General features: G+C 57.6%; 3 protein-coding genes across 3 annotated transcripts; all 3 read left to right on the forward strand.

Annotated features, from left to right (window-relative positions):
- Positions 1-6,194: 6,194 nt before the first annotated feature.
- Positions 6,195-8,303, forward strand: DCS_01350 (uncharacterized protein; the record flags this gene model as incomplete). The annotated part of the gene is made up of 1 exon (XM_040798682.1): positions 6,195-8,303. One exon carries the CDS (start codon positions 6,195-6,197, stop codon positions 8,301-8,303), a length of 2,109 nt encoding a protein of 702 aa, XP_040659565.1.
- A 1,616-nt stretch (positions 8,304-9,919) lies between these two features.
- DCS_01351 (GTP-binding protein SAR1) lies at positions 9,920-10,808 on the forward strand (the record flags this gene model as incomplete). Its single annotated transcript, XM_040798683.1, has 5 exons — positions 9,920-9,938; positions 10,014-10,117; positions 10,242-10,281; positions 10,343-10,408; positions 10,468-10,808. The coding sequence occupies 5 exons, from the start codon at positions 9,920-9,922 to the stop codon at positions 10,806-10,808; spliced, it is 570 nt and encodes a 189-aa protein (XP_040659566.1).
- Positions 10,809-11,524: 716 nt separating this feature from the next.
- DCS_01352 (lipid particle protein) lies at positions 11,525-13,828 on the forward strand (the record flags this gene model as incomplete). Its single annotated transcript, XM_040798684.1, has 1 exon — positions 11,525-13,828. The coding sequence occupies one exon, from the start codon at positions 11,525-11,527 to the stop codon at positions 13,826-13,828; it is 2,304 nt and encodes a 767-aa protein (XP_040659567.1).
- Between the last annotated feature and the right edge of the window lie 598 nt (positions 13,829-14,426).

Consider the following 14,426-nt stretch of genomic DNA (forward strand, 5'->3'; position numbering starts at 1 on the left):
CTGAGTTGCTGCAGAATGTGCCCTGCGGATCATGATCGGCCCGGACACGTGCTTGTAAGGTTGGAAGGTGCTAGTAAGTGCCTGCACTCACTGCGAGCAGGTTAGCAATCCTTACCGAATGACTAATAAGTAATACTGATGATGATGCTCCAAGGACGACTGCCTACTTGTACTCCGTATCAATTATCACTCCGTACGGAGGCACAGGTCGCAGTACTTACTAGGCCAATGTGGGATAAGAGTCAATTGGGTGGAAGTAGTAATACGCGCTCGCCTCGAGGCTGTCGAAACCAGCACGTCCAGGACCGGTCCAAACGACGGCCGAACTAGCGCACAAAGGGCCAATCTGGTGGTCCTATGTTTGAGGTGTAAGTATGTATGAGGTGTTCGTTCGCAGAGCCAATGGCGCACGGGCAGACTCTCGACACGACAAACCGTTTCAAGTAAGGCGGAACGACCGATACGGGGGAACGGGGGCCCCAGGTCCGATCAATCGATGGTCAGACGGTATTAGACTCAGACCATCTGCCACGCCTCACATGGCGCCAGCGACAATGCGCTCATTCGCACCAAGGCAGCTGGCGGCCAAGGGCGACGACACGAGTGCATGCTGTGCGTGCGTACGCCTGCACGCATGCTCATGGGGGATTGCCACCGAAGTGGGCGTACAGTTCTCGTGTGAGCTTACCGGAGTACGGAGCGCCTACACCTCTCTGCACTCGCATACAACAAGTACAGTACTTTCACATACATAGTACCTACCTACTCCTTGTATACTAGGTACACCGAACCGTATGCAGTGTACCTGGGACGCATTGCGGGTATTAGTGCAACGGCCTGCTCTGTAAGTACTCCTCCGTTCCTCTCTGTACAAGTAGGTTCGCTGCACGCTACCGAAGTACATATCGGAAATGACCCCATGCGATGATTATGTACCTTGTAGCAGGGTGCATTCGATAAGCTAGGACACCTAAGTGGCAGCTGCGATTGAAACAACCAACCATGTCATCATTCCCATGCATGCAACGCAAGCCGGGTTTGCCGTGCGTGCTCTTCATGTGCATATTGTATGCACATGTGCGGCATCAGGTCGCCGCGTTCTCGACTGCCCGTACCCGGTCGCTGTTGCAGAAGCGGGAAGAAACAGCTCATGCAAGCGACGGGTGACAGGGAGGCCTCCTTACGACGGCAACTGCTCTGACGGCCTCTGCAAGCGTGGCGTCGTCGTCGTCGTCGTCGTCGTCGATGACCTACGGATGAAGGAGACAGACGCAGGCGCAGGTCCGTCTTCCTTGTCCATGGCACACACGTCGTGGCGTGACGACTCCAGGGCGATATGCGATACGACTCGTCAACCTTCCTCCCAGCCGTGGCTGCTGCTTGGACAAAGGCCGCCCAGTCACGATGGACACGTTCGACACGCTCGCTGGAGGGTGGAAGTTGGACATGGACATGGACAATGCGCTGGACAAGCTCCCCTGACCGCCTCCGCCACTGCGCGGTGAGGCGTCATCACCAGCGCTGGGAGTGGAGGGTGGGATGGGATGGGAGGGGACAATGGGAATACGCGCGAGCTGCCATAGGCCATCTCCAGTCGAGCGTAGTTGGCAGCAAGTCCGATGGAATGGTTGCACGGCGCGGGCCTCCGTGAACGAACGTGACTTGGGTACCAGGTAGCGCAAGTCGCGGGCGTCGACGGTCCGGATGGGTGCATGGTGCAGGCTGCATACACTGTAGCGTGCATGCTGCATGCTGCGCGAAGGGCGTTCGGCCGCTGTCCTGCTTGCGCCGATGGCGCACAGTACAATTGGGCGACCTTGTACGGAGTACTGTGATACCTAATACACTTCACTGTACAGTACAGTACACTTCACCCCATACGGCAGCCGTCCAGTGCATGTGCCGCCAGTCAATTTGCTGCTGAGGCAGACAGACAGGCATGGACTTGACGATCAATTGCATCTGAATGAGGGTGCATCTACCAAGTTGATGTTAACCTACCTCATCTCCAGTGCGTGCAGGTGCCCTCGTGCACCATTATCCAGGCCGTACATTATAGACCGGCGACGCTGCCGCTCGGCCGTCGGACCATTCCATTCCAATCCCCACCCGTCGGCCATCTCTGATGGTCGTGTTGTGGTGCTCGCCGAGAGGGTATTACCTAGGCCGCGTCGATGCCTGCGAGCGGACGGCTCCATCGTCATCCGGGGTCATGGGGAGGGGGGGGGCAGCCCAGGCTACGATGCCGCTGTAGCGCACATGGGCTGGTAGCGGCACGCGGAGGAGCTGGCGATGACGACGGTGGTTGACACCGCACGCGCTGAGTGGCCGCTTCAGGATTCCTCGCTGGAGTGAAGGTGTAGAGCCAAGACCCGTCGATCATAGGCCAGCAGAGCAGAGTTGCCGCCGAGCAAGTGCAGGACTTGTACAGGCACCGTACTGTACGGTACGGAGAACGAAGCACGGCACTTGGTATTATTACTGGGTATTACCTCTTACTGACCTAGCACTAGGTGCTGCGAATAACGCGCCTAAGTAAGTGCCTACTTGTAGCACCTACTTAAGTAAGTTCCTGTACTCCGTAGGCCCACAGGTAATACTAGGCACTGAAGTACTTACTGTACATGTCTACCACACAGGAGTATTGAACACCAACCAGGTACTGGTACTCCGTACTGTGGTACGGAGGTACAGAGATCCCAGGGAATACGGATCACCAGTATTCCGGACAGAGGACGAATAACCTGCAAGCACTAACCTCAGGACGTCGGTGCCTCCCAGTCAGCGCCAGTACGACTTCGGCCAAGTACGGTGCGCGTACAAGTTGGGAATATCGTAATACTCGTTCACCTATTGCTTCGGCGAAATTACCTGTCAGTCAGTCAAGCAGTCGCCAAGAGTTTGTTTGGCTGGACACGTACTCCGTAGTACTCGACTCGGTGTGGGCAGCACACGTCCGGTTGATCGGCCAATTCGGCTTCCACCCACTGCGAACATTGGGTGACAAGACGCTCGTTGCGGAAAGCCCCGTGCCCTCCTCCACGCACGACCTACGAGCAACAATCGCGCATCACTACTGACTTGCCAGACGCACAGCACCCATCAACAGCACCCGGCTGATGCATGTGCACGTTCACGTAGGTACCTGTACACATGCATTGCAAGCAAATACATCCCATGCTGTACGTACAGGTACATGCACAGGAGCTGCCTCGTCGACAATCCGAAATCAAAACCAGTCAGGACGAAACAATTGGTAAACAAGGCAGCTCCCGGATTCCATTCTCCTGTTTCTCGGTGGGCCGGCGGCGCTGCAGTAGCGCCAACGGACGAGTCCAGCTGACGGGGGGAGGCGACTCTGACCGAAACAGCTCACCTCCTCCTGCCTGCCGCCGGGACCGTGGCGGCTGGCTTCGCTGGCGTCGAAATGCGTCGCCCTTGTCCTCGCTCGTTATGTTGCAGCACTCGCGCCGACGGAGTTGAACATGGGCGTTTGGTTGGCTTCATGGGAGGACGGAAATGGGATGGACGCATGCATACAAGTAATTGCTCGGTTGTTGAATGTGCTTGCCAGGCCAGGCACGACGTAAGCGTCTCCAGCTCCAGCGAGTATTACTTGCGTGTACTGTACGGGCACAAGTGAGCGCGTTCGCCTGGTCGGACCGACGGATGGAAGACGTACCTTGCCAATCCAGGCACGGTACGGAGTACGGAGTAGAACTACCGAGTAATAACAACCAAGTGTCCATGTGCAATCGTACTGTACTTTGGTACCTTGTACGGTACAAGTAAGCATGTACTGTAATCCGCAGCAACTACATGTACAGTACTCTCCGTACTTGCAGTACCAGGACGGTAGAATTGGCATGAGTGGCACGAGTGCTGAACAATACCTAGTAATTACTACAGTACGGAGTACAGCAAGTATTACTGTACTCTGTGCAGCAAGTACGCATCACCAGTAGGTACCTATACTCGACAGGGCGACCGTCGGCTTGGGTCTTGGGTCAGTGGATCGGAGGACAGTGTCAAATCACAGTGCGGCCGTGGCTGCAACAGCTGCATTCATCCGGCCGGAGCCACATCGAATGAATCAGTGCTTGCACCGTGTGGTACGGTACGGAGTGCAAGTACTTAGTGTCGTTCTTGGTGGCATTCTGGTACCGACGTGGCCCTCGATGGTACAGTCACACTGCTGGAGCCATTATTATAGGCACCTACTAACCTGAGGTTGGTACCAAGGCATCAACGTATCAACGCATGGTGCGGCCAGGCAACGAGGCAGCAATGGCCAACGGACGGCGGCAATCATGGTGGATATTGCCGCAGGCAGAGAATCCCCGCTTCGCCCACCACCACCCTGCCACCACTCGCGCGCAGTGCGCTCCGTGCGACAGCCCTCGTCTCCCCCTCCCCATCCTTCTCGCCTCCCTCCCTGCCAACCCCCTCAACGTCGAACAGCAAAGCGTCCCGTCTGAGGCTGCTCCACCACCCCAGTCAGTGGGACCACCACCACTTCAAACACTCGACCACGGCAAATTTTTGCTGCCCAGTGCTACGGCCGGATGTGTGCGCCAAGAAGAAGCGAAGGAAGCAAAGGGTAAAAATCAAGAGCGCTGCGTCAGTACTTGTGTACTTGCTCGGTGCACTGGTATGCATTACAGTACGGAGTTCTTGTGCAGTATACTGGTGGTGTAGAATACAGGGCCCAGCGCCCCGATACCTCGCGTCATTGTACTGTACTTAAGTACTGTACAGTCCTTACTTGCATAGTACCTCAGTACGTACTGTACTCTACATGGTACAAGCAGTGTAATTACTGTATGCTTGCCGTGAATCTTCGTACTCGTACTCGCACGAATGCCATGCAGGCATTCTTTGTCATCACCATTGTTATTCTTCGTCGTAGCTGCTACAAGTCGTTGAACAACGACCGAATTCCGATGACGGTGGTGGTGCGGCTGCCATGCATCATCCCGCTAGCGAGTGAGTAACCTCACCGAAGATGAAAATCAGCAGGCCCAGCCCAGGCCGGCCTGGGCCATCCGTGGCCCATGTTGACGGATCGCTTGGGTGGCTTCCTTGAAGGCGCCTCGTACTGTGCGCCTCCCACTACTCCCACCACCTCCTCCCACTGTCTGCCTGTCCGCCTCCTCTTTTTTCCCGGGTCACACCCCCCCCTTCCTCTCCCCCCTCCCCACCCGCTGGCTGGCTCCTTTCTGGTCGCCTGCAGCCGCCTGCCCAACGGCGGCGGCGCTCCTGCTCGCGGAAAAAGAGGGCAACGAGAGAGGGGAGAGAGAGGGCAGCCATTTTTTTCTGGGCCATTTTCCCACCGTGTCCCGGCCCACCCAGCAATATATTCATTCCCACCCGGCCGCTCCAGACTCCTCGTCCTCTCTTTTCTCTCTCTTCACGCTTCAAACAAGGTCCTTTCCACCCGTCGTCAACGCGGTCAATCTGTTTGCCCCGTCTGCTCTCCTCAACTCCGGCCAAAGGCCGTCCTGCGTTCACCGTGAGGATCAACGGGCCACCTTCTCCAACGGACGCACCGAGGCGCACGCGTACATTCACCTACGACGGTACCCTTGTGCTGAACACGCACCTGCTGGCCACTCAGATCCTCTGTTCGCCTTTGTCGGCCGCGCCACATCGCAACGAACCTCGTTACAAATCTGCCAAGCCCGCTGCCGCCTTGGTCACACACGCCCCCTGGATGCTGACCCTGGACCCTTGAACCTGTCCAACGGATTCAAACGTCATTCGAAGCCGTTGGAACCTTCCGAGTTCGACCGATCGATCTCGATCTCATACCGTACCCGTTTGTCGGGATATCCGACGACACGGATCAATTCCATCCTCGCCCTTTTTATCCCAACCAAGTCCACCATGTTGGTTCTGCTGTTATAGCCAGTCGGTCCTCAGGGACACGCGAGGGACCATCCAAGGCTCCCTCTTCCGACGACGAGTCGTCGACGCAGCCTCTGGGCTTCGTCAGCGCAAAGCACCATCCAACAGTTCTCACGAGCTTCGCCGAACCACCGTCACCCGGGGAAGCGACCAGTTCTCCCACTGGGTCCGTTCGTCGATTCCACCAAATCTCTCCATCACATCACGCACGATCCTCGTGGCGGCGTCACCCTTCCACCCACCCGTTCACCCCGTCTCCCTGCCCTCCTACGCATCCGCCCTTGGCCATGACGCCCCTTCCCATGACGGTGCCGGCCCCGGCCTGCGCCTTTGCCAACGAGGCAGAGGACGTCGATGAGCCGCCAGAGCCGCAGCTGCATCAGCCCACGCCGAGCAAGTTCCAGCGAACGACCATTCGACCGTCGAACGGCCAGTCCTCGCTGCTCACCAGGGCAATCATGGGTCTGTCGGATGACGAGAACGAGTGTGCCGGTGTTCCCACGGACAGCCAACGCCGCCGTTCCATGGCCAGCAACGTCAGCGTCGCCTCCACGGCCGACCTCACGAGCGACACCGGACTCACCAGCCCCTGCCGCACCAACACCCCCAGCCCGCCCATCCCCGAGTTGATGGGCTTGGCGCTCGGCTCCGACTTGACGGACCATACCATCCAGGAGACGTCAAAGAATGCTCCTCGGAAGCGATGCATCCAGTTCGCATGCGACGCCAAGCCCGTCACGCCCCTGCAGCAGGCCGCTCTTCGTCCCGCACCCATGGTCAAGGCGCCTTCGGCCCAGGAAGCACCCCGACGAACCTGCATCAAGTTCGTGGCCCCCCCTCGCCCAGCCTCGACGCAAAACACACCTCCCAATCGAACGAGAGGCTCCACCGTCGTCTTTGCCCCCGCCGGCAATACCGAGTCGCCGTCGACGCCGAAAAAGCTCGGCTTTCCGACTGGTGCCAACCCGGCTTGTCCACTCTTGCCTGCTCAACGTCCCGCCGTCACCGGTCGACCCAGATTCCTTCGCGCCAGTTCAAAGGACATCGTCAACGATGGCTCGCAGTTCCACGAGTTTGCTAGCGGCACGGCGCGCGAGGAAGACTGGATCCGACAGCCCAATCCGGTCCTTGCCGCCAAGCTCACCATCAACGACACGCTGACCAAGGAAAATCATATCCGCCGTCTCGCCGTCGAGGTCGAGGAGGAGGCCGAACAAGAGGAGGAAGAGGCTGCCCTCGATGACGACGATGACGAAGACGACGACGACGATGACGACGACGACAACACAAATGACTTTGATGCCGATGAGGAGGATGACGACGGAGCCGACCAGAACGATGATGAGGATGGCTCCGACGGCTACTACACGGACGAAGAAACTGGCTTCGCCGATTCGGATGACGACGACGACGACGAGAATGAAAACATGGTTTTCTGGACGCCGAGTCAAAACATCGCCATTCGCCCACGACCTGCCATGGTCCGCGCGCAATCGAGCTCGTTGACGGAGCCTCAGTCGGAGGACTCGTTGGTGGCCGGCGCGAGCGGAAGCGTTGGCCGTCTCAAGATGAAGCGGTTCAAGCCGCAGTCGGAAACGCCGGACCTTCCCGACAGCACCGATTTCGTGTGCGGCACCTTGGACGAGGACCGACCACTGGAGGAGGCCTATCTTTCTTGCCTTGCCGCCCGCAGGACAGGCAAGCTGCGCATCATCCCCCAGGACATCGACCCGAGCTTTCCCGCTTCGGACCCCGACAACGATGACGACGACGTCTACAATCCCGTCGGCCACGGTAGCGATGACGGAGACGCGTGGGTGCCTGGCGTCATGGAGGACTTGCACCACGGCCAAGACCGTTCGCGACGACGAAGGCAGAGCGAGCACCTGGCTTCGCCTCGTCCCCATCGCTTCCAAGCGCCCGTTCGAATTCTCTCGCCGCCCCCAAAGGCCAGGGGTCGATCGCCCAAGAATCGTGTCGGCCGCCACTCGCCTCGCAGGAGGACCAAGTCACCTGCCCCAAAGGCCAAGAAGACGCCGACCGGCTCGCCCGCCCCGGCCGGTCGCGTTCAATTTCGCCTCACGGGTCGCCCCAATACGACTCGCACCAAGTCGCTTCCCCGGCCCGCCGCCCTGTGCCCCAACATGAGGAAGTCGATCAAGTACCTCCACGACAACGACATTCACATGCGCGGCGCCATCGACATCGTCAAGGGCCTTGAGAGGAAGCGCCAGCGACGGAAGGAAAAGTTCTTCCAGAAGTACTGCAACCGAGCGCGTCGAGGCCAGATCCCGGAGCGCAAGCCCCTCCCCGGCCGCGGTGCCGAGCGCATGAAGGAGCTCGGGCTTCTCATGGCCGGCAAGCGAGACCAAGGCAATTATGTGCTGTCGGTGTGATGCTGCCGTCTAGGTCGATCACCTTTGGCACGCGGGGCTAAGAATCAAAATCAATCGGTGCCCAAGTATGTTGGCGATGCCGCCGTCGTGGCCCGGTTCGTGCATGGCATTTGTCGGTTTTGGCCTACCGACGTCGGCAACCATATTCCTATTTCATCATCACGACTTCATGAATCACTACCCAGATGCAAACTTGGAGCGAAGTTCTTGTTGCTAGTTATCCAGATCGCACATAACTTTCCTTCGTCATATATATTGTTGATACATTCGTTGCATGAAGCATCACGGAGCACGTTTGTTTTGCCCCATTTTGGATACCCTGCATCAGGCAACGTACGTTTTTGCAGACTTTTTCACGGCGCTGGTTGGCATCACAAGCGGGGAGACGGCAAAGGGTTGGTTGTCTGAACAGGTTCTTCGTTAGATGGCGAGAATGAAAATAACGCTCTTTGTGCCATGGTCTTGAGATTGCCTCGGCTTACTTGTGCCGTGTCTGCGTGCTGATCGGATGTCCCTCCTCCTGGACAGTGGGCAGGTCTAGCACGAATGGAATGTACGCTACCTTGCGCAGCCAATGCAAGAAAGGTAGGCCACGGCATCAAGGTCGATGGATGGCACGACGAGGAAAGGGGGGTAATGCGGAACTCGGGATGCCGTTGGCAGCAGAGACGGCGGGTGGAGAGTTGGCACGAGCCTCCTCGCTTTGTCAAAGTTCCGAGTCCATGCATGAGCATGGGCGGTTGCGGGGGGTCAATCGTCCACTACGGAGTGTGCAAGTACAAGTACGGAGTACTGCTCCGTACATAGGTAAGTAATACAGACTGTATGATACAGTAACTGTAAGTGCAAGAATTGCTGCGAGTACAGTGGGTGTACTAGGTACGAGGTAAGCGATAGTGATTATCATTGCAGAGTACCTAGGTACCTAGTAGTACTTACCTAGCTCAAGCTACAGAGCACAGATGCTGCATATACTGTATTGCCTGCAAGCAAATACTGCAAGTAATTAATAAAACTGTACTGTAATACTGTGCACGTACTACTTACTGCAAGGAAGTAGGGCAAGTTACTTGTAAGTACAGCACTCCGTACGGTACGGTACGGTACTGTAGGTAACTTGTACTGACTGTAGTGGCGGTGCTCGTTGTACTTTCGTACCTCGCGCCAATCGCACGAGCACCTCCAAACCTACGAGGCAATTAGCTACCTGCCAATACGCAGTATTTGTAGTCTTTTGGTTAGAGTATGCGCGTAGCAGGCGATCGCTCGTCAGTCATCAACGCATCGCATCGTCGGGAGAAGATGATTAATACGAGCTGGAACTTCAACGTGGCTCGCTGGTGCTTGCTTTCCGCCGCAAGCAAGGAGCAGCACAGATGTGGGTTCGAACTCACAGGCACCAACCGATTTCGGTAGATTTGGATGCCTTATCCGCAAGGCAGCGACCACCCGTATTTGTGCCAGGTGGTTGTCCTGCCTAGCCTGCCTAAACCAACTCGAGCTACGTACGACGTTCCGACTGCATCTTCCGATCGCATCACCACAACTCTGATCGAGAATATATCGTTGCTCAAAGTTTCGACGACTTCAACGCTGGCACGATACGATTTGCAATCATGTGGATCGTCAACTGGTGTATGTTCTGGCCGCCTCGCCCCGGCCTGGAGTCACCTCGGTGCATGGTCAATTTGAACTGATATCTGTTCGCAGTTTACGATGTGCTTTCCTCTCTAGGACTGCTCAACAAGCACGCCAAGCTGTTGTTCCTCGGCCTCGACAATGCCGGAAAGACGACTCTGCTGCACATGCTCAAGGTACGTGCCTGTCACGCCGCCCCTCGATGCCGGGAGACAGACTCTTGGCCCCGACACCCCGGACGCTGCGATGCCGGCCTGGCGGTTGCGCGCACCGACGATGCTGACACGGAGCCGTTCATAGAATGATCGAGTCGCCATTCTCCAGCCCACACTCCACCCCAGTGAGTCCGCCGAAACGGTGCCGAGGCGTCGGCAGCCTGCGTGCTGACCGACCTTTTGCAGCATCCGAGGAGCTCGCAATCGGAAACGTCCGGTTCACCACCTTTGACCTCGGTGGCCATCAACAGGGTATGAGACATGCGGAGATTTCGCAGCTGCCCACGAGACGCTTGCTTACGGTCGCATAGCTCGCCGTATCTGGAGAGACTACTTCCCCGAGGTCAACGGCGTCGTCTTCCTGATCGATGCCAAGGATCACGAGCGATTCGGCGAGGCCAAGGCCGAACTCGACGCCCTACTGGCCATGGAGGAGCTCTCCAAGGTGCCCTTTGTCATCCTCGGCAACAAGATTGACCACCCCGACGCCGTCTCGGAAGACGAGCTGCGACATCAACTTGGTCTGTACCAGACGACGGGTAAGGGCAAGGTTCAGCTGGAGGGTATCCGCCCGATCGAGGTCTTCATGTGCTCCGTCGTCATGCGGCAAGGCTACGGTGAGGGCATACGGTGGCTCTCGCAGTACGTCTAAGCGGACGGAGGCGGCGCGTGGACGACATGCTGCACCGCTGCACCGCACCGCTACGCCGCACCGGTGTCTGGTCCCCAGAGGCGGTGTCCGGGGGAGGCAAGTCATGTGACATGAGTTTCAGCACTCTCTTTAGGCCCAGCCTGGGTCGTGTGGTTCCATGAATATTCAGAACAGCCCAAGTAGTGTACCTGTTTTTTTTTTTTTTGGCCCGAGGCTTGTTTGCCCCAGGGAGATTGGCTACGTCGGAGGCAGTGACGAGGTCGGGGCGACGTGGATGCAAGTAGATCCCATAAGATGTAGCAAAACCCGCAATTGCAGCTGTCGCGGTCATCGTTGACGGGCAATGTAGGTGGTTGCATGGTCGGAGTGTCGTTGGAATGCAATGCATCTCGCTCGTCCGATCGCAAACGCAGTAGGACAATGTGTGGCTCCCCAGCTAGCCCGTACGTACCCCCAACGAAATGGTTGGCGGCCGACGTCATCCACCCAACCCAACTCACATTCCCCAGGTTTTTGCGTGGGGCAACGGCGACAATGCAAAGTTGTCACTGCCATAAACAAACAACGTTCAACCTCGACCATCAATTTTTTTTCTCCCTCTATCCGCATTCGCATCGGAGCTTTCGTATGGCTATGTTTTGGCAGAGAGAAGCCAGCCGGTTGTAGAGAACGGTCCCATCTACGGGACAAGGCACCTGGCGCCGCCCTTGGACAGGATGCCGTCGCATACGGCGTATGGCTTCCCCCTCGAAGCCTTCGACAGGTCCCGCCTTCCCGACGTCGACCGCGCATTCATGGACGCAGAAGACCTCAAGGCTTTCGAAACGGCGCTGCAAGCACCCGACCCGCTGCAGAGCCCCGTCGACGATGCCGATTCCAAATCGCCGAGGAGGTATTCGAGCTTCAACATCACCAAGACGGACGACGGTGACGCTGCCGTCGTGGCGGCTGCCGCGGCCGCAGCCGGCGGAGATGTACAGCCACCCGCCCAAGCACCCCAGATGCCCACCCTGAGCCCGCCAACATTCATCACGGCGAAAAACGATTGGGCTCCCGTCAACACAAGGGTCTACCGCAACAGGAGGCGCTCCCGGAAGGGCGACAGAAAGAAAGCCAAGGCTGCCGTGGAGGGTCTTCTGGGCACCCGCACCAAGGATGAGACGAGGGAAGGGTATTTTTATCAGCTTGCCAAGTGGCCGCTTCTCTTCTTCGTCTTCGGTTGGCTGCTGTCGCTTACCGTCGCCTACCTGTCGACGCGATGGTACATCTGGGTCTATGAGCACTTCTTCACCTGGCGTGGTCGAAGGGAGACGCTGCGCCGCAACCTCCGGAAGACGTCGAGTTACAAGGACTGGGTCTCGGCCGCCAAGGAACTCGATTCGTTCCTGGGCAGGCAGACGTGGCAGGAGGAAAACGACTTTGCCTACTACGATTCCGTCACGGTCAAACGAGTGTGGGCGCAGATACGGAAGATGAGAGCGCGAGCGGAAGAGCAGGAACGCTCCGGGGGGGGCAAGGCCGTCGGGGACCTGAAAGCGCTGATCGAAGCCTGCGTCAAGAATAACTTTGTTGGCGTCGAGAATTCGCGGCTGTACAGCCAGACGTATTACGGGACCAAGAATCTGGTGCAGAATTTCATCGAAGAAGGTAGGCACTCTCTGGCCAGGGCGGGACCACGCTTCGGACGCAGCGTGCAGATGGCTGACCGAGTGCTAGTTGCCAAGAGCATAAACTTCCTGATCAAGACAAGACAGCTCGGAGCGGAGGAGAAGGGGCTCCTGTTCAAGCACGTCTACGCCAACTACGGCCGCACAGCCCTGTGCCTGTCCGGAGGTGCCGCCTTTGCCTACTACCACCTCGGCGTCGTGAAGGCGCTGCTGGACGCGGATCAACTCCCCGATGTGATTACCGGCACGAGCGGCGGCGCTCTCATCGCCGCGCTCGTCGCCACACGAACCAACGAGGAGCTGAAGCAGCTGCTCGTTCCCGCCCTCGCGTACCGCATCAACGGCTGCAGCGAGGGCGCCGCCGTCTGGCTCCCAAGATGGTGGAAGACGGGCGCGCGGTTTGACTCGATCGATTGGGCCGAGAGGTGCGGGTGGTGGACGAGGGGGTCCATGACCTTCCGCGAGGCGTACCAGCGGACCGGTCGCATCCTCAACGTCACCTGCGTTCCGGCCGATCCTCACTCGCCCACCATTCTCTGCAACTACCTCACGAGCCCCGACTGCGTCATCTGGTCGGCGGTTCTGGCCTCGGCCGCGGTGCCCGGCATCATCAACCCCGTCGTTCTCATGATGAAGCTGCAGGACGGCACCCTCGCGCCCTACTCGTTTGGTCACAAGTGGAAGGATGGCAGCCTGCGGACGGACATTCCCATCAAGGCCCTCAACACGCATTTCAACGTCAACTTTACCATCGTCAGTCAGGTAAACCCACACATCAACCTCTTCTTCTTTTCCTCGAGAGGCTCCGTGGGCCTGCCTGTGACCCATCGCAAGGGCCGAGGCTGGCGCGGCGGATACCTCATGTCGGCCATCGAAAACTACCTGAAGCTCGACATGAACAAGTGGCTCAAGTTCATCCGGCACGCGGAGCTGCTGCCGCGACCGTTGGGCCAGGACTGGAGCCAGCTGTGGCTGCAGGAGTTCAGCGGTACCATCACCATCTGGCCGAGGGCGGTCCTTTCCGACTTTTGGTACATTCTGTCGGACCCGGAACCGGAACGACTGGCGCGAATCATCCATGAGGGCCAGCAGAGCGCCTTCCCGAAGCTCAAGTTTGTTGCGAACCGGCTGAAGGTGGAAAGGCTGGTGGAGCAGGGACTGCGAGAGCTGAGGCCACGGCTCAATAGCGGGGTCGGCCTGCCTTCGAGACTGAGCGAGGATGACCTCAGAAACCTGCTTGTGAGTGGGATGACGCCTAACGCGACGACGGAAGAGGACACGGACGGGGACGGATACGACATCACACCGGCGGTGACGGATGATTTGGCGGGTTCGGGGGACAGGAGCACCTGAAGCGAAGACGGCACCGGCACCAGCCCTCCTCACCTACCCCAGTCTTCAGGCAGGGCTTGAGGGTTGATCGCATGCACAAGTAGTACATGTATGCATGTGGGTTAGAATGCGCGACGATGTCTCTTCTTGAGCACGTAGTATAAATATACCACGCCAGTAATGGCAGATCCGTACATTCATCAATCCACCAATCCAATTCACGGCATGATATTGAAGTCGCTGTGCTCGTCCAAGTGCGCCGAGCGTGTCGCTGCGCACAATCCTTGTGTACAGACAGCAAAAATGTACCTGAACAAACATTCGCCATGGAAGAAACCAGACGTATCTAGGCTGACCGCGTGGGGGAAAGCAGGCGAAATGATTATCCAAGCTCTCGCAAGGTGTCGTGACAAGGTTTACTTATTAATAATCGTCGGAATCAATTCGTAATAAGTACTTAAGTACATAACGCACCTGAAATTCGGATTCTCGACATGCATGGATAGAGGAGGGTATTATTATAGTATTATTATTATTTACTTGGGCGCAATCGCAGGTACTTACTTGTGTTCTCAGCGTGCTGTACTTACTGTAAGTAGTACTGTATGTACAATACGGA

The sequence above is a fragment of the Drechmeria coniospora genome, chromosome 01, assembly GCF_001625195.1.
Source record: "Drechmeria coniospora strain ARSEF 6962 chromosome 01, whole genome shotgun sequence".
NCBI lineage: Eukaryota > Fungi > Ascomycota > Sordariomycetes > Hypocreales > Ophiocordycipitaceae > Drechmeria > Drechmeria coniospora.